Raw genomic sequence first — 23,130 nt, 5'->3', positions numbered from 1 at the left:
CAAATATATAATTAGCTAATCATCAGCCATAAAAGCACGCAGACATGGTCAAGAGGTTCACATGTTCTTGTGACCAAACATCAGAAGAAATGTGATCTAAATGACTTTGACCGTGGAATAATTGTTGGTGCCAGATGAGGTGGTTTGAGTATTTCAAAAACTACTGCTCTTCTGAAATTTTCAACAACAACAGTCTCTAGAGTTTGCAGACAATGATGTACAAAACAGAAAACATCCAGTGAGTGGTAGTTCTGTGGTAAAGATGCCTTTTTAATGACAGAGGTAAAAGGAGAATGGCCAGATTGGTTCAAGCTGACAGGAAGGCAACAGTAACTCAAATAACCAGGTGTTAGAACTGTGATGAGCAGAAGAGCTTCTCTGGACGCACAACACATCAAACTCTGACGTGACAACACACACAAAATGCTGGTGGAACACAGCAGGCCAGGCAGCATCTATAGGGAGAAACATCGACAGTGCTTCTCCCTACAGATGCTGCCTGGCCTGCTGTGTTCCACCAGCATTTTGAGTGTGTTGTTGTTTGAATTTCCAGCATCTGCAGATTTCCTCATGTTTGCTCTTTAAAAACCCTGAAGTGGATGGGCTATAACAGCTGAAGATCACGAACATACCTTCAGTAGCCACTATATTAGGAACAAGAGGTACCTATCAGGAGATACCTAATAAAGTGGCCACTGAATCTATGTTCTCCCCATGACCACGTAGGTTTCCTCTGGGTATTTCAGTTTTCCTCTTATCTTCCAAACATAATGTTTAGTGTTAGTGAGTTGTGAGCTTGCTATCTTGGCGCCAGAAACATGGCGACACTTGTGGTGTGCCCAGCAGAATCCTCACTGATTTTATCTGATGCAAATGACACATTTCACTGTATGTTTGATGTATGTGTGGAAAATAAAACTAATCTGAATTCATAAAGAAAGACCTAGCAAATGGAGTACTATGAGGCAAAATGTCAAATTATTTTAATTTTGATGGGAAAATAGAAAAGGAGCATAATATGTAAATGGAATACAAGGCAACAGATACCGTGTTATTACCAATCGATTTTCTGGTTAGATTCCACTTGGGTAGCTGTGCAGTTCTGAGCATCAGATCTTAGGGTGGAGATATTGGCTTGGAAGGGAGTACCACACTGCACATTTTAACAGGGGAAATCACACAAACTAGGGCACTTCTCCATGGAATTTTGAAGGAGATTTGATTGAAGTTTGTAAGATGTTAAGGGGATTGGCAGTATAAAAAATTACAAGCACTTATTTCACTTGCTGTGGAGACTAGAACATAAAGAGGCCTGGTTTAAGCAGTAGAACTAGCCTTTGACAAGTTGTTAAAACATGGAATCCTAGTTTGGCAGAGGATTTTGAAAGGTGTTGATAGGACATATAAAAAGATATTATTTGGTTGACAGAGAAATCCAGAACATGGGGAATGCTTTCTTAAAGGGAAATCTAAACAGCTTAGTGAGAGAGAAGCAGCAGTTCCTCAGACAATGGTTAGTGGAGCTGTGGAAGTCTCTTCTTTTATATGTAAAGGTTAATCCTAAATCTAAAACCTTTTGTGAGCTAATTAGTATATACACTCAATGGCTACTTTATTAGGTACATCTGCTTGTTAATGCAAATATCTAATCAGCCAGTCATGTGGCAGCAACTCAACGCATAAAAGTATGCATCTGTGGTCAGGAGGTTTAGCTGTTGTTCAGACAGAACATCAGAATGGGGAAGGAATGTGATCCAAGTGCATTTGAGCACAGAATGATTGTTGATGCCAGAAGGGTAGTCTGAGTATCTCAGAAACTGCTGATATCCTGGGATTTTCACACAGAACAGTCTCTACAGAGAACGGTGCAAAAACGAACATCCCCTGAATGGTAAATCTGTGGGTGAAAATGCCTTGTTGATGAGAAAGATCAGAGAAGAATAGTCAGACGTTGCAGCCAGGAAGGTGACAAAAACTCAAATAACCGCATATTACAACAGCGGTATGCAGAAGAGCATCTCAGAATGCACAATTATCTTGAACCTTGAAGTGGATGGGATACAGCAGCAGAAGACTACGCATACACTCAGTGGAAATTCTATTAGATATCTCCTGTAACATAGAACATTACAGCACAGTACAGGCCTTTCAGCCCATGATGTCATGCCAACCTTTTAACTTCTTTAAAATCAATCTTAGCCTTCCCTCCTACACAGCTCTCCATTTCTCTGTCATATATTTGCCCATCTACGAGTTTTTTAAGTGTCTGTTAAATTCTGTACAGGCGCAAGAAAGAAGAATGGAGCTAAAGTGTATTCCTGAATGGGTTGATTTTCTTTTCCCTCTTCCAGTGACAAGTCCGCATTGCCTTCATTCGGAATGTAGAGTCCAAAAGAATATTGGGCACTTGAAAACACAATAGAGAGCAGTTTTTGTTTGTGAAGTCATTCTTTTTTCATATCCCACAGGTCATTTTCTTCCCAAAATTTGTCACTGACATCAATCATGGTGTTGGACACTCCGGGCTTCCAGAATCTGGGCCAAGCAAAGGACGGGGCGGCAACATTTGAGACACTGTGTCACAACTATGCACAAGAGAGGCTGCAGATGCTGTTCCATGAGAATATCTTTGTGTCTCAGCTTGAGAGATACAAGGAGGTGATCTCAGTACTACTCTGCATCTTGTGTTTGGCATGGGAGATGTTAATTCGAAACACCGGCCTTTAGTGGTCTGATGAGTCGTCCATTTGAAATCCTTTGAAAAAAACTACAATTTAAATAAGCAGGTTAAACATTGAGACTTCAGAAGCAAGGTGCGGTAGACAGCGGGATGCTCTGAGGTGTTGGTAGGATATTATGACTGGTGTGGCTGGGAGGGGGGAGGGATAGAATGACCGATGTGGGTGGGAGGGGGGAGGGATAGAATGACCGGTGTGGGTGGGAGGGGGGAGGGATAGAATGACCGGTGTGGGTGGGAGGGGGAGGGATAGAATGACCGGTGTGGGTGGGAGGGGGGAGGGATAGAATGACCGGTGTGGGTGGGAGGGGGGATGGATAGAATGACCAGTGTGGGAGGGGGAGGGATAGAATGACCGGTGTGGGTGGGAGGGGGGAGGGATAGAATGACCGGTGTGGGTGGGAGGGGGAGGGATGGAATGACTGGTGTGGGTGGGAGGGGGGAGGGATAGAATGACCCGTGTGGGAGGGGGAGGGATGGAATGACCGGTGTGGGTGGGAGGGGGAGGGATGGAATGACCGGTGTGGATGGGAGAGGGGAGGGATAGAATGACCGGTGTGGGTGGGAGGGGGGAGGGATAGAATTACCGGTGTGGGAGGGGGGAGGGATGGAATGACTGGTGTGGGTGGGAGAAAACTCACGGACTCCACTGGAGGATATACAGAGACATTGGAATTGAACTCCAAACGCCAACGCCTTGAGCTGTGATAGGGTTGTGCTAACTCCAACAAAACCATCGCGGCCAGAAGTGTATAGTGTAGTACACACTATTGCTTGTAGATATTGAAATAATTAATCTTTCTCCTATCTTATTTGAGGATTTTATGACTTAATACCAATTTTTTGATAGTTGTCATTTTGCTCAACAGGAAGGCATTCAAGTGACCTTTGACATGGGGGAAATTTCTCCAGCATCTACAGTATCAGTTATTGATCAAACTTCAAATCTGGTAAGAAATTCAGAGGGATGTAGTACAGAAATAAATAATGACATTGAGAAGGTTGGAACCTGTGGTTGGAATCAATGTGGTAAGAGCAAGGTGCCAAGCCTCTGCAGATAACTCAACAATTCCCTGGTCTGTAGTTTAAAGATAAAAATTAGCTTTATTTGTCACACGTGCATGAAAACATTGATCTATCGTGTTTTCATCAATAATCCGAGAATGTGCAGGGCGATCCACAAGTATCGCCATGCTTCCAGTGCCAGTGTAGCATGCCACAAAACTCAGGAGCTGCACGTTTTTGGAATGTGGGAGGAGACACACATGGTCATGGAGGAATGTACAAACTCCTCACAGACAAACTTTACCTTCCACTTGATTAGAGTCTGTATAATTGTAACGCTTACAAGCTATGGATGTACTTACTTTCAAGCCATGTCTTTTAGAAGGAAAGCAGAGAATGACTAGATGGATAAATTGTTGGAAAACTACGTTAGTTCTTTATTTTCCTGTAAATGCCTGCAAGAAAAGGAATCTCAGTGTAGTTTATGGTATATGGCATACTTTGACAATAAACATACTTTGAACTTTGGTGTCTGAGGGAATTTTTGGACATTTTTAAAGAGAGGCAGGAAGGAGGTGGCTAGATCTTGAGGAAATTCCCAGAGGACAGGTGTCTGGTGATTGAAAGTTTAGCTTCAGACTCTGGGAGTAGGAACCAGAATCAGAATATCACCAGCATATATTGTGAAATTTGTTGTTATGTGGTGTGTAGTATAGGCCTCCGTTAGTCTCGATAGACCATGGATTTGCACCTTGGAAAGTTTCCAGGGTGCAAGCCTAGGCAAGTTTTTTGTTAATGGAAGACTGGTAGTTGCCCAAGCTGCAAGTCTCCCCTCTCCACGCCACCAATGTTGTCCAAGGGAAGGGCATTAGGACCCATACAGCTTGGCACTGGTGTCATCGCAGAGTAATGTGTGGTTAAATCCCTTGCTCAAGGAAACCCACGCAGCCTCAGCCAAGGCTTGAACTAGCGACCTTCAGATAACTAGGCGAATGCCTTAACCACTTGGCCATGCGCCAGAATTGTTATATGGTAGCAGTACATTGTAATGCATAATAAAAACTGTAACCTAGAGTAAGTAATAACATGTATATATAAGTTAAATAAGTAGTGCAAAAAGACAATAAAAAAGTAGTGAAGTAGTGTTCATGGGCTATGTTCCCTCTAAGCTGTGCGCGTGTGCGCGTGCACACACATTTTTCAACCAGTGCGCAAAGAAGGTTAATGTGCGCACAAAAGGTTAGTTACCTAAAATAATGTAGTAATTAATATTTATACCTATTGAAACTAATTTTTTAGCTAAATGTTTCTGTTAACTAGTTAGTCGGTTTATCGAATACCACAATGCATGTCACTAATTTGCGTCACCTCACCTTTCCTGTTCCGGTTTGTACATCTGCATCACGGCGGCAGCCATCTTTGGTGGACAGTGTTCATATCGTAAACTTCACATTTGGCGATAAACAAGTTAATGCCTTATATCTAAAATATCATGATTTTCTAGCTGAAAATACTGTAAAATAGACAGTTTAATGATCTCAAGAAAAAACTAAATCCAAACTGATTACAAACTTTGCTTAAATGGTGGCATTTGTGACCTTGCACAGTTGATGGACATTGGGAGAACCTTTCTTCTGTCTAGTGCAGACTCTGAGCGGGGTTTTTCGCCTAATGAATCAACTCAAAAACAAGCTGAGAAACTGTTTAGGTGAATATCATTTGGATATGTTAATAAGATTCAAAAGCTATCAATTGGATGGAAGTTCTGTTAGTCTAGATAGAGTTTATAAAGAATGGGTAAAAGCAAAAGACAGGAGAGAGAATAAATAACTGAGTGACTTAAATCTGTATGTTATTTTGTTGTTATTCTGTGCAGTTTTATGTCATATATTTTGTAAATCTACATAAACTGTGCCATGTATGTATTCAGTGCGCACATACTTCTGTCACAGGAAAAAAAAATTGCACAACATAAGATTTTTGCGCACACTTACTACTAAATATTAGAGGGAACATTGTTCATGGGTTCAATGTCAGTTCAGAAATTTGATGGCAGAGGGGAAGAGTCAGCCTCCTGTACTTCCTTCCTGATAGTAGCAATGAGAAGAGGGCACATCCTGGGTGCCGGGGGGCCCTTACCTACAGATGCCGCCTGTCTGTGACATCACTCCTTGAAGATGTCCTGGATGTTGGAAAAGCCAGTGCCCATGCTGAGGTTGTCTGAGCAGCAATTATTGCTCAGGATGAATAGGAGGTAGATCATTCAGCTCTCAGTTATTTAGAAAAGGACAGTAGTTTTGAGAATAAAATGGAAATAAATTATGAAAGATTTCTTTTTAGAGTGCCTTCATCAGAGAAATACAGGACATATGAAGACCATTTGTGTTCACTCTTTTGAAGAACATTCAGTCAACCTCACTTTGCTAGTTTTTCCCCACTTTCACTACAGTTATACAATACAGAAAGAAGCACTCAGCCCATCAATCCATTCTGCTGCCCAGGGAACAATACCATCTCCTTATTTCCCTGTAACCCTGCAATGTATTCTCTGTCCAGGACACTCAGTCAATATTTTAGGAACAGCTTCTTCCCCTCCACCATTTCTGAGCAGTCCATGAACACTACCTCAGTATTCTGCTCTCTTTTTGCACTATTTCAAAGGTACAATTAATGTCAGAGAAATGTATACAATATACATCCTGAAATTCTTTTTCTTTGCAAACATCTACAAAAACAGAGGAGTGCCCCAAAGAATGAGTGACAGTTAAATGTTAGAACCCCAAAGCCCCCCAACTGCCCCTCCCATGTGTAAGCAGCAGCAAAGTGACGACTGCCCCTTCCCACCAGCAAAAATAAGCATCAGCACTCCCAATGGAGCACTCAAGTATTCAGCAAACATCAATAACTTTATTTATTTATTATTAATATTTCTTGTATACCTATACTCACTATTAGCTGCAGTAAGTTTTATGTTCTGCTGTTGCAAAACAAATTTCACAACATATATCAGTGATAATAAACCTGATTCTGATTTATATATGCCTACAAATTCTTTTGATTTTTTTTGCTGAAGGGAACTTGAATTAGCATATAAATTTTATTTCATTCAGAGACAGCGCAGTAAACCTTTAAGCAATTATGTGGGGCTTGATGAGATTCATGTGACTGATGAAGGGAACCTAGTTTAGTGACTGAAGTGATTTCAAACACTTCCGTGGGAAACATTGTCACTCTTCTTCCTTGTGATGTCTTGACAACTAATTAGTTTCTGATATCATAACATTTACTTCATAGGGGAATCCTTTCCAAGTGGAAGGTGAATTTATAAACTGACTAAATCCTCAACACACCTTTGAGTGAATGTTTTGCTACCTATGCTCTGATTGTAACTCATTGAATTTGTCATGTGGCTACGAGACATGTCACAAGTTCAGTTTATAGCTGTGTGGCAAATGGCAGATCTCCCTCTTAACCAATTATTCCATATGGACTGAAGGCAAAAAAAGTAGATGTTGGAAACCTTGATATAAAGATTAAAGATCTTTAAAGATTAGCTTTAATTGTGATATGTACATTGAAACATACAATGAAATGTGTTGTTTGTGTCAATCAAATCAGTGAGGATTGTGCTGGGCAGACTGTAAGTGTCACTACGTTTCAGACAGACAGACAGAAATACTTTATTGATCCCGAAGGAAATTGGGTTTCGTTACAGTCGCACCAACCAAGAATTGTGTAGAAATATAGCAATATAAAACCATAAATAATTAAATAATAATAGGTAAATTATGCCGAGTGGAAATAAGTCCCGGACCAGACTATTGGCTCAGGGTGTCTGACACTCCGAGGGAGGAGTTGTAAAGTTTGATGGCCACAGGCAGGAATGACTTCCTATGACGCTCAGTGTTGCATCTTGGTGGAATGCGTCTCTGGCTGAATGTACTCCTGTGCCTAACCAGTACATTATGGAGTGGATGGGATTCATTGTCCAAGATGGCATGCAACTTGGACAGCATCCTCTTTTCAGCCACCACCATCAGAGAGTCCAGTTCCACCCCCACAACATCATTGGCCTTACGAATGAGTTGTTGATTCTGTTGGTGTCTGCTACCCTCAGCCTACTGCCCCAACACACAACAGCAAACATGATAGCACTGGCCACCACAGACTCGTAGAACATCCTCAGCATTGTCCAGCAGCTGTTAAAGGACCTCAGTCTCCTCAGGAAATAGAGATGGCTCTGACCCTTCTTGTAGACAGCTTCAGTATCCTTTGACCAGTCCAGTTTATTGTCAATTCGTATCCCCAGGTATTTGTAATCCTCCACTATGTCCACACTGACCTCTTGGATGGAAATAGGGGTCACCAGTGCCTTAGCCCTTCTCAGGACCACCACCAGCTCCTTAGTCTTTTTCACATTAAGCTGCAGATGATTCTGCTCTCACCATGTGACAACGTTTCCCACCGTAGCCCTGTACTCAGCCTCATCTCCCTTGCTGATGCATCCAACTATGGCAGAGTCATCAGAAAACTTCTGAAGATGCCAAGACTCTGTGCAGTAGTTGGTGAAGAGAAAGGGAGACAGGACAGTTCCCTGTGGAGGCCCAGTGCTGCTGACCACTCTGTCTGACACAGTGTAGCAAACACACGTACTGTGGTCTGCCAGTCAGGTAATCAATAATCCATGACACCAGGGAAGCATCCACCTGCATCACTGTCAGCTTCTCACCCAGCAGAGCAGGGCGGATGGTGGTGAACGCACTGGAGAAGTCAAAAAACATGATCCTCACAGTGCTCGCCAGCTTGTCCAGTTGGGCGTAGACACGTTTCAACAGGCAGATGATGGCATCCTCAACTCCTAGTCGGGGCTGGTAGGCGAACTACAGGGGGTCTAAGTTTGGCCTAACCATAGGCCAGAGCTGCTCTAGAACAAGTCTGTCCAGGGTCTTCATAATGTGGGAGGTCAATGCTACCAGTCTGTAGTCATTGGAGCCACTGGGGCGCGGCGTCTTCAGTACAGGGATGAGGCAGGACGTCTTCCACAGCACAGGAACCTTCTGGAGACTCCGGCTCAGGCTCACCAACATACCATTCTAACAACTCAGTATGTCTTTGAACTGGGGGAGGAAACTGGAGCACTCAGAAGAAAACCACAGGGAGAACATACAAACTCCTTACAGGTAGTGGTGTGAATTGCTGGCACTGTAATAGCATTACACTAACCACTCTCCTACCGCCCCAGAAAACGATGTCCCACTAGAAACACTTGGTAGTTGAACTGTATCTGTGAAGAAACACAGTTTAAAATTTCAGTGACATTCTTTGGAAAACTGAGATTTAGATGGTAAATTACCAAACCTATTTATTGATGGATAATTAAGAACCAGCAGACAAAAAAACAAACATGTAGAAATCCTGGCTCTAAGTCTGGCAGATCAGGCAGTGTCTGTGGAAAGAGAAATGATTCAGGGATGTTTACTGCAACACACACAAAATGCTGGAGGAACTCAACAGGCCTGGCAGCATCTATGGAAAAGAGTACAGTTGACATTTCGGGCTGAAACCCTTCAGCAGGACTGGAGAAGAAAAGCTGAGGAGTAGATTTAAAAGATGGGGGGGGGGGGCGGAGGGAAGAGAAAAACACAAGGTGATGGGTGAAACCTGAAGGGAGAGGGATGAATTTAAGAGCTGGGAGGTTGATTGATGAAAGAGACAGAAGGCCATGAAGAAAGAAAAAGGGGGAAGTAGAACCAGAGGGGTGTCGATGGGTGGGCAAGGAGATAAGGTGAGACAGGAAAAAGGGGATGGGAAATGGTAAAGGGTGGGCTGGGGCAAAGTTTGGGAAACTGATGATCATGTCATCAGGCTGGAGGCTACCCAAATGAAAATAAGGTGTTGTTCCTCCAACGTAAATGTGGCCTCATCAAGTGGAATTAAGATCAGTGGCCCCTGGGAGATCCTGCTTTTTCAGAGCATAGACTCTCGGCGAAGCAGAATCCCATTCTACATCAGGTCTCACCTATATACAGGAGGCCACATCAGAGCACTGGACACACTAGATGACCACAACAGACTCATAAGTGAAGAGTTGCTTCACCTGGAAGGACTGTTTAGGGCCCTGAATGGAGGTGATGGAGGAGGTGTAGGGGTAGGTGTAGCACTTGTTCTACTTGAAGGGATCTGTGCCAGGAAGGAGATCAGTGGGGAGGGATGAATGGACAAGGGAGTTGCATAGGCAGCAATCCCTGCAGGATGCTGGGATGAAGGGAAAGATGTGCTTGGTGGAGATGGCAAAAGTTTCAGATGCAGAGGTTGGTGGGGTGGTAGGTGAGGACAAGAGGAACCCTATCCCAGGTAGGGTGGCGGGAGGATGGGCTAAGAGCAGACGTGAAATGGAAGAGATACGGTTGAGGGCAGCATTGATGGTAAAGAAGGGAAACCCCTTTCTTTGAACAAGGAGGACATCTCCTTCCTGCTAGAATGAAAAACCTCATCCTGAGAGCAGGTGCGGCAGAGATGGAGGAATTGAGAGATGACTGCATTGGTGCTGCTTCCTGCATCCATAGTGAATTTGTCGACTCCAGCCACCTTGTCTCCAACTTCCGCCGGGCCCATCAAATTTACCTGGTCCATTTCTGATACCTTCCCTCCCCTTTCTCGATCTCACTGTATCTATCTACAGAGACAGCTTATCCACTGATGCCTATTATAAACCCACAGTCTCTCACAGAAACCTGGACTATACCTCTTCTCAGGGTACTTCTTGTCCTCAGCTACCATCCCACTAGCCTTCATGTCCAACACGCAATTCTCCAAAACTTCCTGCATCTGCAGTGGGGTCCCACCAAGCATGTCTTTCCCTTCCCCTTACTTTCTTCAGGGATCACTCCCTACGCAATTCCCTTATCCATTCATCCCTCCCCACTGATCTCCCTCCTGGCACTTATCCTTGCAAGTGGAACAAGTGCTACACCTGCCCCTACACCTCTTTCCTCACTACCATTCAGGGCCCTAAGTAGTAGGAGGAGATACTTCACTTGTGAGTCTGTTGTGGTCATCTTCTGTATCTGGTGCTCCCAGTGTGGCCTCCTGTATATCAGTGAGACCCAACGTAGATTGGGAGACCGATTTGCTGAGCATCTACACTTCGTCTGCCACATCTCCCAGTGGCCACCCATTTTAATTCCCCTTCCCATTCCAATATGTCCATCCATGGCCTCCTCCATTGTCATGATGAGGGTCACTTTGGTTGGAGGAACAACACCTTATATTTCGTCTGGGTAGCCTCCAACCTGGCGGCATGACATTGATTTCCTCAAACTTCCAATAATGCCCCCGCTTTATCATTTCCCATCCCCTTTTCCCTCTCTTACCTCATCTCCTTGCCTGCCCATCAGCTCCCCCTGGTGCTCCTTCCCCTTTTTCTTTCTTCCATGGCCTTCTGTCTCTTTCACCAATAAACTTCCCAGATCTTTACTTCATTCCTCCCCCTTCAGGTTTCACCTATCACCTTGTGTTTCTCTCTCCCCACCCTCACCTTTTAAATCTACTTCTCAGCTTTTTTTCTCCAATCCTGCCAAAGGATTTCAGCCCAAAGCATTGACTTTTCCTAGATACTGCCTGGCCTGCTGAGTTCCTCCAGCATTTTGTGTGTGTTGCTTGGATTTCCAGCATCTGCAGATTTTCTCTTGTTTGTGACAGGAATGTTTAATATAATTTGCAGTATACAAAGTGCAAATGAGAACAAAATAATTGTTACTCCTTATCCGATGCTGAAAAAGAAACACACTAAAATAAAGAACACAATAAAAAGTACAATATAAATACATAGGATAACTTATATACTTATATTGATTGTATGTCCATAAAGTGACGCTAGGCACAGGAGTGTGTATGTAAGGTGACTCTGACAGAAATGATAAAGTGGTGGTGATGGAGTGGGTTGGTGGGTGGAGGTGTTGATCACCATAACTGTTTCATTCACACTCCAGGTTAATCGCTTCTCACCAGAACAGCTATTAACTCTATTTCTTTAACCACAGATGCTACCTGATATTCAGTTTCCTTCAAGCGTATCCTGCCTTTTCAGATGATCTCTTTTAACTGGGCCTCCAAAGCTGCGCTGCCTGGCCTCTCAGGAGGATGTCAGATCTGAGCACACCATTTTAGCTAGGTGCAGTCATGTTATCCCCAGAACGTGAGTCACACATTCCCTCAATAAACATCATGGTGACAGATAGTCCAGCCACACTGTGGGAGTTTGCATTTCACAAAACGCTCCAAGCAATTCAAATTGATTTACTAAATGCTCTGTCGAGTGAATTGGGAGCATTCTCCTGCATTGCAGTGGATGTTCACAGCTTTCTGTATTTGTAAATAACAGAAATTGTCAGCTTCTGATCTTCCTGGCTCTGTACAAAACCCATACAATTCAATTCTGGTCACACCATTACAGGAAGGATGGTGAAGAGGTTCATTAGGATGCTACCTGGATTAGAGGGTACGTGCTATCGAGAGGTTGGATAAATTTGGGTTGTTTTCCCTGGGGGGGGGGAGGAGGCTGAGGGGAGACCTTGTCAGAGTTTTATACAGAAGATTATCAGAAGCATAGAGTAGACAGCCAGAGTAATGTTTCCCCAGGCTTGAAATGTCTAATACTCAAGAGCATGTATTTAAGGAGAGAGGAAAAAGTTCAAAAGAGCTGTGTGGCAAGTGTTTTTCTAACATGTAAAATGGTGCATGTGTGATAAACCTTTTTGAGGTTGGGAAAGGTTCTATCTAAATTCAAGACCTCTCTTTCCAATTCTAAAGTTGCAAGCTGATCAAACCACCAATTGGTGCTTGGTTAAGACTGGATGGCCTGAGGTTTAGAAGTCAAGTTGCACTAGGACCTTGTGGATCATATCCACCATTGGTTTTGTATGGAGCCAGGAGATCAGAAGCTGGCAATTTCTACAAATCACAAACACAGAAAGCTTTTATGGTTCATTGCAGTGTAGAGCAATGTTCCCAATTCATTCCACAGTGAGTTTGATAAATCAATTCCAAATGCTTGGGGCAGTGGCACTGCAGATGTTTCTTAGGAGTTTATTTCTTGAAAGCATCTTAAAATGAAGAAAGAGATAGAATAATTGTGTAATTTTATATGTTCTGCCTTGGAGTATGTGTAAACTGCTGCAGACTACCCCCGTTTACACAGCACCTAGTGGGGGACATGGAGAATTGTTATCTAATCTCTCGCACTTTACTTATTTATTTGGCAATCTGTTAATTGAATATGAAAAGAATTAGCACCTTTCATTACAGGAGCCAAAGATGAGGTTTTATATTCGGTAGGAAAAAAAGGAAAATTTATCATGCCAGCTTGGTTCGCACCAAAGTTCCAGAGGGAAAAGGAAATGTGCTAATCACTGAGACCTATAATTAATCATCTTCTTCTGTCTTCATGGACATATGGATCCCCCAGTGTGGTGCTGGATTTTACAACCCCTCATCCTTATCCAATTAGTGAATCTGATTGAAAGCCATGTGGAAAGAGGATGGCAAGGCATCCTGAATGCTCTGAAGGGGATGCTGAGAGACAAAGGCAGTCACCCTGAGTTTGATGTGTGCAATTTACTTCTTGTAGTTTTTCTTATTTTGCATTTTGGTAAAATGATGCAGACTATTATGTAGTTCAGGATCTAATTCACTATCATAAAATTCAAACATCAGAGGTACAGAGGGATTTAGGAGTCCTTGTGCAAGACTCACAGAAGGTTAATTTACAGGTTGAGAAGGCAAATGCAACATTGGCATTTATTTCACGAGGAATGGAATATAAAAGCAAGGAGATAGTACTGAGGCTTTATAAGACACTAGTCAGGCTGCACTTGGAAGTATTGACAACAGTTTTAGGCCCCATATCTCAGAAAGGATGTGTTGTCATTGGAGAGAGTCCAGAGGAGGTTCACAAGGATGATTCTGGGAATGGAGGGGTTAACATACAGGGTCTATTTGTCAACTTTGGGCCTGTACTCACTGGAATTCAGAAGAAGGTGTGGGGATCTCATTGAAATCTACTGAATTTTCAAAGGACTAGATAGGGTGGATGTGGAGAGGAAGTTTCTGTAGGGGGTAGACAGAACTAGAAGGAATAGCCTCAAAACTGAAAGGCATCCTTTTAGAACAGAAGTAAGGAAGAATTTTTTTAGGTGAATCTGTGGAATGCTCTGCCACAGACTGTGGTGCATATCAAGTCCATGGATATATTTAAAGCAGAAGTCGATAGATTCCTGATTGGCTGGGGCATCAAGGGAGATAGTGAGACGGCAAGTGTATGGGGTTGAATGGGATCTGGAATCAGCCATTATGAGATAGCAGAGTGGACATGATGGACAGAAGGGCCTAAATCTGCTCTGGTCTTTTGGTCTTATTATTCCATTGATCTTGTGTGAATTATATACAATATTGAACAATACAGCACAGAAACAATTCAAAAAGTTCAAAGTCCAAAGTAACTTTCCTATCAAAGTACATACATGTCATCATATACAACCCTGAGATTCACTTTCTTGGGAGCATACTCAATAAATCTATAGAATAATAACCATAATAAAATCGATAAAAGACTGCCCAACGTGGGCGTTTAACTAGAGTGCAAAAGGCAATAAACTGTGCAAATACAAAATGAAATAAATAATAAATAAATAAATAAATAAATAAATAAGCAGTAAATATCAAGCACATGAAATGAAGAGACCTTGAAAGAGAGTACATGGGTTGTGGGAAAAGATCAATGATTGGGCAAGTTTTGTTATCCTTTTGATTCAAGAGCCTGATGACTTCCCTACTTTTATAATCAATGCTCCAAATGATGAAGGCATATGCTTTCTTCACCATCCCAATAACTTGCGTTGCCACTTTCTGGGAGTTGTGGACCGGGTACCTGATTACCCATATGTAATATCAACATATGTGGTTGTGTTCCAGCCAGACCCAACAATGATGATAAAAAGGACAGAAATTGATGAGTGGGTGGCTCCAATATTTGCCAACCTGCCCTGCAATTGCTGAAATGAAGTACTTGTCCATTGGCTAGTCCAATTACATTCCCAGAGAAGGTACCTTTTGAACTGTTGTTAAAGTGAATCATTTGCAAGTAGTTTTATTTTGTGGAAATTTGCACACAGTAGGTACAGAAGGTACATAATAAAGTGATCACTGAGCGTATGATCATGGTCAAACTCTGCTATAGCCCAGTCACTTCAAGGTTTGAAGTGTTGTGCATTCAGAGATGCTCTTCTGCATACCACTGTTATAACATGTTGTTATTTGAGTTACTGTTGCGTTCTTGTCAGCTTGATCCAGTCTGGCCATTCTTTGACCTCTCTCATTAACAAGCATTTTCATCTACAGATCTACCGCTCACTGGATTTTCTTTGTTTTTCACACCATTCTTTGTAAACTTTAGAGCCTGCTGTTTCCAGGAGATCAGCAGTTCCCGAGCTACTCAAACCACCCTGTCTGGCACCAACAATCGTTCCATGGTCAAAGTCAGTTAGATCACATTTATACCAGACAATAGACAGTAGGTGCAGGAGCAGGCCATTCGGCCCTTCTAGCCAGCACTGCCATTCACTGTGATTATGGCTGATCATACACAATCAGTACCCTGTTCCTCCCCTCTCCCCATATCCCTTGACCCTGCTATCTATAAGAGCTCTATCTAACTCTCTCTTGAATGCATCCAGAGACTTGGCTTCCACTGCCTTCTGGGGCAGAGCATTCCACATATCCACCACTCTCTGGGTGAAGAAGTTTTTCCGCATCTCTGTTCTAAATGGCCTACCCCTTATTCTTAAACTGTGACCTCTAGTGCTGGACTCACCCATCAGCGGGAACATGCTTCCTGCCTCCAGTGTGTCCAATCCCTTAATAATCTTATATGTTTCAATCAGATCCCCTCTTATCCTTCTAAATTCCACTGTATACAAGCCCAGTTGCTCCCCTCTTTCAACATATGACAGTCCCGCCATTCCGGGAATTAACCTTGTGAACCTACGCTGCACTCCCTCAATAGCAAGAATGTCCTTCCTCAAGTTTGGAGACCAAAACTGCACACAATACTCCAGGTGGGGTCTCACCAGGGCCCTGTACAGCTGCAGAAGGACCTCTTTACTCCTATACTCAATGCCTCTTGTTATAAAGGCCAGCATGCCATTAGCTTTCTTCACTGCCTGCTGTACCTGCAGGCTTGCTTTCATTGACTGATGTACAAGAACACTTAGATCTTGTTGTACTTCCCCTTTTCCTAACTTGACTCCATTTAGATAGTAATCTGCCTTCCTGTTCTTGCCACCAAAGTGGATAACCTCACGTTTATCCACATTAAACTGCATCTGCCATACATTTGCCCACTCACCCAACCTATCCAAGTCACCCTGCATTCTCATAACATCCTCCTGATATTTCACACTGCCACCCAGCTTTGTGTCATTGGCAAATTTGCTAATGTTACTTTTAATCCCCTCATCTAAATCATTAATGTATATTGTAAACAGCTGTGGTCCCAGCACCAAACCTTGCGGTACCCCACTGGTCACAGCCTGCCATTCCGAAAGGGACCCGTTAATCACTACTCCTTGTTTCCTGTCAGCCAGCTAATTTTCAATCCATGTCAGTACTTTGCCCCCAATACCATGTGCCCTAATTTTGCCCACTAATCTCCTATGTGAGACTTTATCAAAAGCTTTCCGGAAGTCCAGGTACACTACTTCCACTGGCTCTCCCTTGTCCATTTTCATAGTTACATCCTCAAAAAATTTCAGAAGATTAGTCAATCATGATTTTCCCTTCATAAGTCCATGCTGACTCTGACTGACTCTGACTCTGCTATCCAAATGTGTCCAAAAATCCAAAAATTTCTGTTGGTCCTCTCCCTTCACTACACTCAATCCTGATGCAGAGTTTTGACTCAAAACATCAAAAGTTCCTTCCTATCCACAGATACTGCTAATTTCTTCCTCATTCTGATGTTTGACCTGAATAATTGAACCTCTTGACCATGTCTGCATGCTTTATGTATTCAGTTGCTGCCACACTGATTGGCTGATTATATATTTGCATTATCAAGCAGGTGTACCTAATAAAGTGGCCACTGAGAGTAGATTTAGCTGTATAGCTTAGCGTGAGGTGTGCGTATGAAAGATGAATATGGATCACCATCTGTGTGTGTTTACCTTCCTGAATAACTGTGCGCAATAAAGTAGCTGGAAATCAATCTCTGTGGGAAGCATTTGAACACAGTTGAAAGATTCTGAGCTTCTGTAATCTCTTCACTGCCTATACAATGCTGAGTTGTGGCTTTAGGCCGGCCCTACATTCTCTTACATTTCCTTGCTTGATGTGAAGCATAAATGACATCTTACAAAGCATGGCTTAACTCTTACTGCACAGAAACATAGGCCTATCATGCTGCCTGCTTCACTTATCATAAAGGAGGCCTTGATAGTAATCCATGGAAAATCTGTACTTCAAGACACTTTGAGGTTGAAAATGACAGGATAACTCAAAATCAAACAAAACTGAGCCTTACCATTCCACAGGTGAGGCATATCCAGCATTGAGTGTGCCAAGATAGTTCCTTGTTCAGAACATCCACACATGCCTGTTTCCCCAGCACTATCATGTTATTCCTATACTGACATTGGGCAGTCATCACTTGCCCATTCTCTGTCCACGAATTGCCTCAGGCTCCTGTTGCACCAGAGACCCTCTCCACTTTCTGTTGGTCCTCTCCCTTCACCACACTCTGTCCTGATGCAGAGTTTTGACTCAAAACATCAAAAGTTCTTTCCTATCCACAGATACTACTAAGCCCACTGAATTCCACCAGCAGATTATCTGAGGTCAGCATCTGCAGTCTCTTGTGCATCCAGATTCTTTTCACTCACAACATTGTATAATGTAGTACAATGGTGGAAGTTCATATCAGTGCTATAGGGGCTCGCCAACAATCATAGAAACAGAGAAATTTACAGCACATTACAGGTCCTTCAGCTCACAATGCTGTCCCAACCATGTAACCTACTCTAAAAGCTGCCTAGAATTTCCCTGGCGCATAGCCCTCTACTTTTCTAAGCTCTATGTACCTAACTAAGAGGCTCTTAAAAGACCCTATTGTATCTGCCTCTCCTACCTTCACTCACTACTCTGTGTGAAAAACTTACTTCTGACATCCCCATTGTACCTACTTCCAAGCACCTTAAAACTGTGCCCTCCAGCCATATCAACCGTGGGCAAAAGCCTCTGACTATCCACATGATCAATGCCTCTCATCATCTTATACACCTCTATCTGGTCACCTCTCATCCCCTGTCGCTCCGAGAAAAACCTAAGTTCACTCAACCTATTCTCATAAGGCAAACTCTCCAATCCAGGCATCATCCTTGCAAATCTCCTCTGCACTCTCTATATAGTATCCACATCCTTCCTGTAGTGAGGTGGCCAGAATTGAACACAGTACTATAAGTGGGGTCTAACTAAGGTCTTATATAGCTGTAACATTATCTCACAGCTCTTGAACTCAATCCCATGGTTGATGAATGCCAACACACCATATGCCTTCTTAACAACACTGTCAACCTGCGCAGCAGCTTTGAATGTCCTATGGACATGGAGCCCAAGATCTCTCAGATCTCACACTGCCAAGAGTCTTACCATTTATATGGTATTCTGTCTTCAAAATATGACCTACCAAAATGAACCACTTCACACTAATCTGGTTTGAATTCCATCTGCTATTTCTCAGCCCAGTTTTGCATCTTATTGTTCTCCTGCTGCAACCTTTGACAACCCTTCAGACTATCTACAACAACCCCAACCTTTGTGTCATCAGCAGATTTATTAACCCACCCTTCTACTTCTTCATCTAGGTCATTTATAAAAATCATAAAGAGGAGAGGTCCCAGAACAGATCCCTGCAGAACTCCATTGGTCGCCTTGAGGGATCACTGATAATTAATACTGGAGGTTTGGAGAGGTCAGTGCTAAAGCAGACTACCTGGCTCTTAGGTCCTGGTTTCGGGCACCCAAAGTGGAAAGGTCAAGGGGGAGGTTCCAAATAAGAGCGATTCAATCAAGATTGTAATGGTGGAGCTGGCAGATGATCACACATAACAATGGCAGTGAAGGCAGAGGAAGGCTGCAGCAGTGAAGAGTCCTGAGTCATCTTGCATTCCATGTCACTGGACACTGTCCCTGATCTCTCAGGGTGGCTGCCCGTGTGTCAGCTCCATGTTTAACAAAGTCACGTATTAAAGGAATCCTCCCTAAGGTCCAGGAATAAGTCCTATGGTGGAAGAGTATCATACTCAAATTGAGTGATCATATAGTTCAGTCTTAATCACATGGTGAAGAATTGATCTATATCCACTGTTGTTAGAGAAACCCTTATACTAAAGTGTTCATGTGGCCTTTGTTCCTGAGATAGGTGATGAAGAAGGGCAAACTAAGGGAAATACCTAAATATGGTGAGGAGTCAGCCATGTGAAGCTAGAGACCTCACTCTCACCACCGATTCAGATTGAAATTCTACAGTGTGACCGTGTGGACAATTAAACAGTAAATGGCGGGGGGGGGGGGGGTTGGTAAGGGAGCAGAAACATGATGAGAGGAATTTCACCTCAGTGCCTTTCATCAATTCAGTAAGGATACATGCAATGCAAAATTTCAAATAAATATCAGTTTCTAACTTTTAGTTTCTACAAAGCAGCAGAATGGAGAATATATTTACCAGCTGTCAGAAACAGCATGAAAAATGAGCCGTTTTCTTCGTTCTATAATCCCAGGCTTGATCAAGCTCTGTTATTAATAGCCTCCATCACTACTGGTCTGAAACCTTCCCTCTGCATCACTGGATTATTAGAGCAATTTATATTACACTTGTGAAAAATGCAATGTCACCAGCTCAGATTGTGCTCCCTTGCTGTATTAATTGTCAGTGGCATTTCCCCAGTAGCACAACACTATAAAAAGCAGGTACTTAAATGATCTAAAGGGGTTTTGTACCTGACGAAGCGATTACTGTTGATTTCTTCATTAACTACAGGCGCTAATATCTAAACACAGAATTATTGTCTTTATGAGGTTGCATCCACAATGGGCGCATTATCAGCAGCTTTGCTGATGCTGCACTAAATACATTGGCTTTGATCTGCTGATTGCATCTTTACAGCAAATCATTAGAGCACACCAATTAAGATAACTGATTATAGCTCCAGTCACCCACTCTTAAACAGATTTAAAGATCGGCTTTACTTGTCACGAGTACATTGGAACATACTGTGAAATGCAGTGTTTGAGTCAATGACCGACACAATCCGAGGATGTGCTTGGGGCAGCCACAGCCTACAAGTGTGACTTTCAGCACCGGTATAGCATGCCCACAACCTAACACTAACCCGCAAGGCTTTTTGGAATGTGGGAGGACATCCCACATTGTTACGAGCAAGAGACTCCTTACAGGAATTGAAACCCGATTTGGTAATGGCAGGCGCTGTAAGGCATTGCGATTATCACTACACCACTGTACTGTCTGTAGCTTATGTTGTTTTAGACTAGGTAGGATGAATGCCACATCAAGGCCAATCATCCCAACTTATACCTCCTCCCATCTTTCCTCTTCAGTGTAACCTTTCTTTCCCTTCTTCATTTACATGTCCAGCCTCTCCTTAAAGGATTCAATCCATTTGCCACAATCACTCCATGTGGTAACATGGTCTTCATATCACTCTTTAGAGAAAGAAGTTTTCAGTTTCTTGATGAAGTTTGATTATGTTCTTCACAACATAGAACACCACAGGTTGAGGCCCTACAGCCCATAATATCTGCACCAAACACGATGTCAGATCAAACCAAATCCCTTCTGCTAGTACAGGATTTATATCCCTCTCTTCCTCACATGTTCATGTGCCCAGTGGAAACATTCTCACTACATTCATTTTCTTTGCAGTTTTGAAAATGCTATTAGGTTTCTTCTCTATCCATGACCATGAGAGCTGGAATTTCTGGGACATGTATCGAGGAAAGAGAAGCTCATATATCTTGCAGTGACGGGAAAAATTAATGGAAGTAAAAGTCAACAAATGCATGACGTTCATGAGTTACATCAAGTGTTTCTTAGGCAGAAGTTTTAAAGAGTTTGTTAGAATTTCTCAGACGGAAGACCACAATTGCCCACATAATACATAATGATGATGAGGATGTGGTTACTCCTTAGCCTTCTCAGAAGAGGAAGCAACTGCAATGTTAGCATTCATTTCAAGAGCAAGTATGTGATGCTGAGGCTTTATAAGGCACTGGTTAGGCCTCACCTTGAATATTGTGAACAGTTTTAGGCTCCTCATCTAAGAAAAGACTTGCTGGCATTGGAGAGGGTCCACAGGCCATTCACAAGGATAGTCTGTGAATAAAAGGGTTATCATACGAGGAACATTTCATGGCCCTAGGTCCATACTCACTGGAATTTAGAAGGATGGGGGGAGGGAATCTCTTGAAATGAAATGTTGGAAGGCCAAGACAGAGTAGATGGGGAAAGCATGATTCCCATGGCAGGGGAGTCTAGGACAAGAGGGCACAACCTCAGGATAGAGGGGCATCTATTTAAAACAGAGATGCAGAGAAATTTCTTTAGTCAAAGAGTGGGGAATTTGAGGAATTTGTTACAACAGGCAGCTGTGGAGGCCATGTCATTGGAAGGCAGAACTTGATAGGTTGTTGATTGGGCACGGTATAAAAGGTTCCAGGGAGAAGACCAGTAAATAGGGTTGAGGAGGGGAAAAAAGGAATAGCTATGATTGAATGGCGGAGCAGACTCAATGGGCCAAATGATCTAATTCTGTTCTGATGTCTTATGGTCTTAATCTCTCAGGGGAAAATAAAGTCAATCTGTTCATCGTTCCCTGATATGTGTAGTCTTATACCCCCAGTACCATCCTTGTTAACGTTATGTATTGCTTGCACTTTCCTTACAATGCAGGAGCCGAGATAGCACACAAGACCCAAGTGTAGTCAAACCAAGATTTGACAGCAGTTTACCACTATTTCCTAATCTGCCAGATCTAATCAGAATCACGTTTATTCTTATTGTCTAATATATGAAATAAGTTGTTTTTTGGCAGCAGTATTGTATGAAGACATAAAATGACTATAAATTACAAAATAGATAAGTAGTGCAAAAAAAATGAGGTAATGTTCATGGATCATTCAGAAATCTGACTGGAGGGAAAGAAGCTCTTCTGAATCATTCAGTGTGGGTCATCAGGTGCCTGTACCTCCTCCCCGAAATGCCTGTAGGAAATGTGAGAAGTGATTTGATATTTACCAGTCTGAAATGAATAAAATATTGGAGCGAAATATCTATTAAAAGAGGAGGCACTTGTGGCAGGCCATTATTGGAGATGGGCTGAATGCCCTCTATGAACGCATGTGTTTTGGGAGCCTCAGAAAGTTGACAAATGCCCTTCCCTATTTAAATACAAAGGTCAAATGCAGAAGGCTCCATCTTCTCAGTCGAGCTTTTACTGACTTCTGCCCTGCAGCAGAGAGTCATATGGAATTAGAATTGGAATTGGTTTATTATTGTCATGTGCACTGGATTCAGTGAAAAGCTCGTCTTGCATACAGTTCTTGCAGATCAGATCATTACACAGTGCACTGAGGTGAACAAAGTAAAACGACAACAGTGCAGAATAAAGTGTAAAAGCTACTGAGAAAGTGCAGTGCAGATAAACAATAAGGTGCAAAATCATAATGATGTAATTTGTAAGGACAAGTGCCCTTCTATCATAGTAGGCCTACTATTGCCTTTAGACCTGGTGGAACATGATTTTAGACCTTTGTCTATTGTGTCCAATGGTAGATGGGAGAAGAGAGACCGTCTGGGCTCATTGATTACACTGGCTGCTTTACTGAGGCTGTGAGAAGTATACACAGTTTCTCGTAGTCAGGAGCAGAGCATTTGCCATGCCAAGCAGATAGACGCTTTCTGTGGTGCATTGATAAAAATCGGTTGACAAAGGCATACTGAATTTCTTCAGTAAAGTGTTGGAGAGATTTCTTTGCCATAGCACCTACAGTATGTAGTTGGACCAGGACAAATGAATGGTGATGTTCACTGAGGAACATGAACCTCTTAATCTCAACACTACTCAACACTACAGACAAGAGCACATGCAATGACTCCTTCCTGAAGTCAATAATCAGTTCTTTAGTTTTGCTAAAATTCAGGGAGAGGCTGTTGACTTGACACCATATTACTCAGCTCTGTGTCTTTCCTGTACTCCAACTCATTGTTATTTATGATATGGCCCACTACAGTGGTATTGCATGAAAATGCAAATGGAGTT

The 23,130-nt window shown here is 42.7% G+C and overlaps 1 protein-coding gene across 1 annotated transcript in view; it reads left to right on the top strand.

Moving 5' to 3' along the window:
* Window positions 1-23,130, top strand: part of LOC132403977 (unconventional myosin-XVIIIb-like) — a gene marked incomplete at its 5' end in the record, with an annotated part of 415,128 nt that overhangs the window by 80,204 nt on the left and 311,794 nt on the right. Inside the window, 2 exons of the mRNA XM_059987873.1 lie at window positions 2,469-2,658; window positions 3,607-3,687. Of these exons, the coding sequence (XP_059843856.1) occupies window positions 2,469-2,658; window positions 3,607-3,687 (271 nt within the window). The remainder of the gene's footprint in view (window positions 1-2,468; window positions 2,659-3,606; window positions 3,688-23,130) is intronic.

The sequence above is a fragment of the Hypanus sabinus genome, chromosome 13, assembly GCF_030144855.1.
Source record: "Hypanus sabinus isolate sHypSab1 chromosome 13, sHypSab1.hap1, whole genome shotgun sequence".
Taxonomy (NCBI): domain Eukaryota; kingdom Metazoa; phylum Chordata; class Chondrichthyes; order Myliobatiformes; family Dasyatidae; genus Hypanus; species Hypanus sabinus.
The sequence above is the reverse complement of the archived record's forward strand: the minus strand, read 5'-3'. Positions and strand labels throughout refer to the sequence as shown.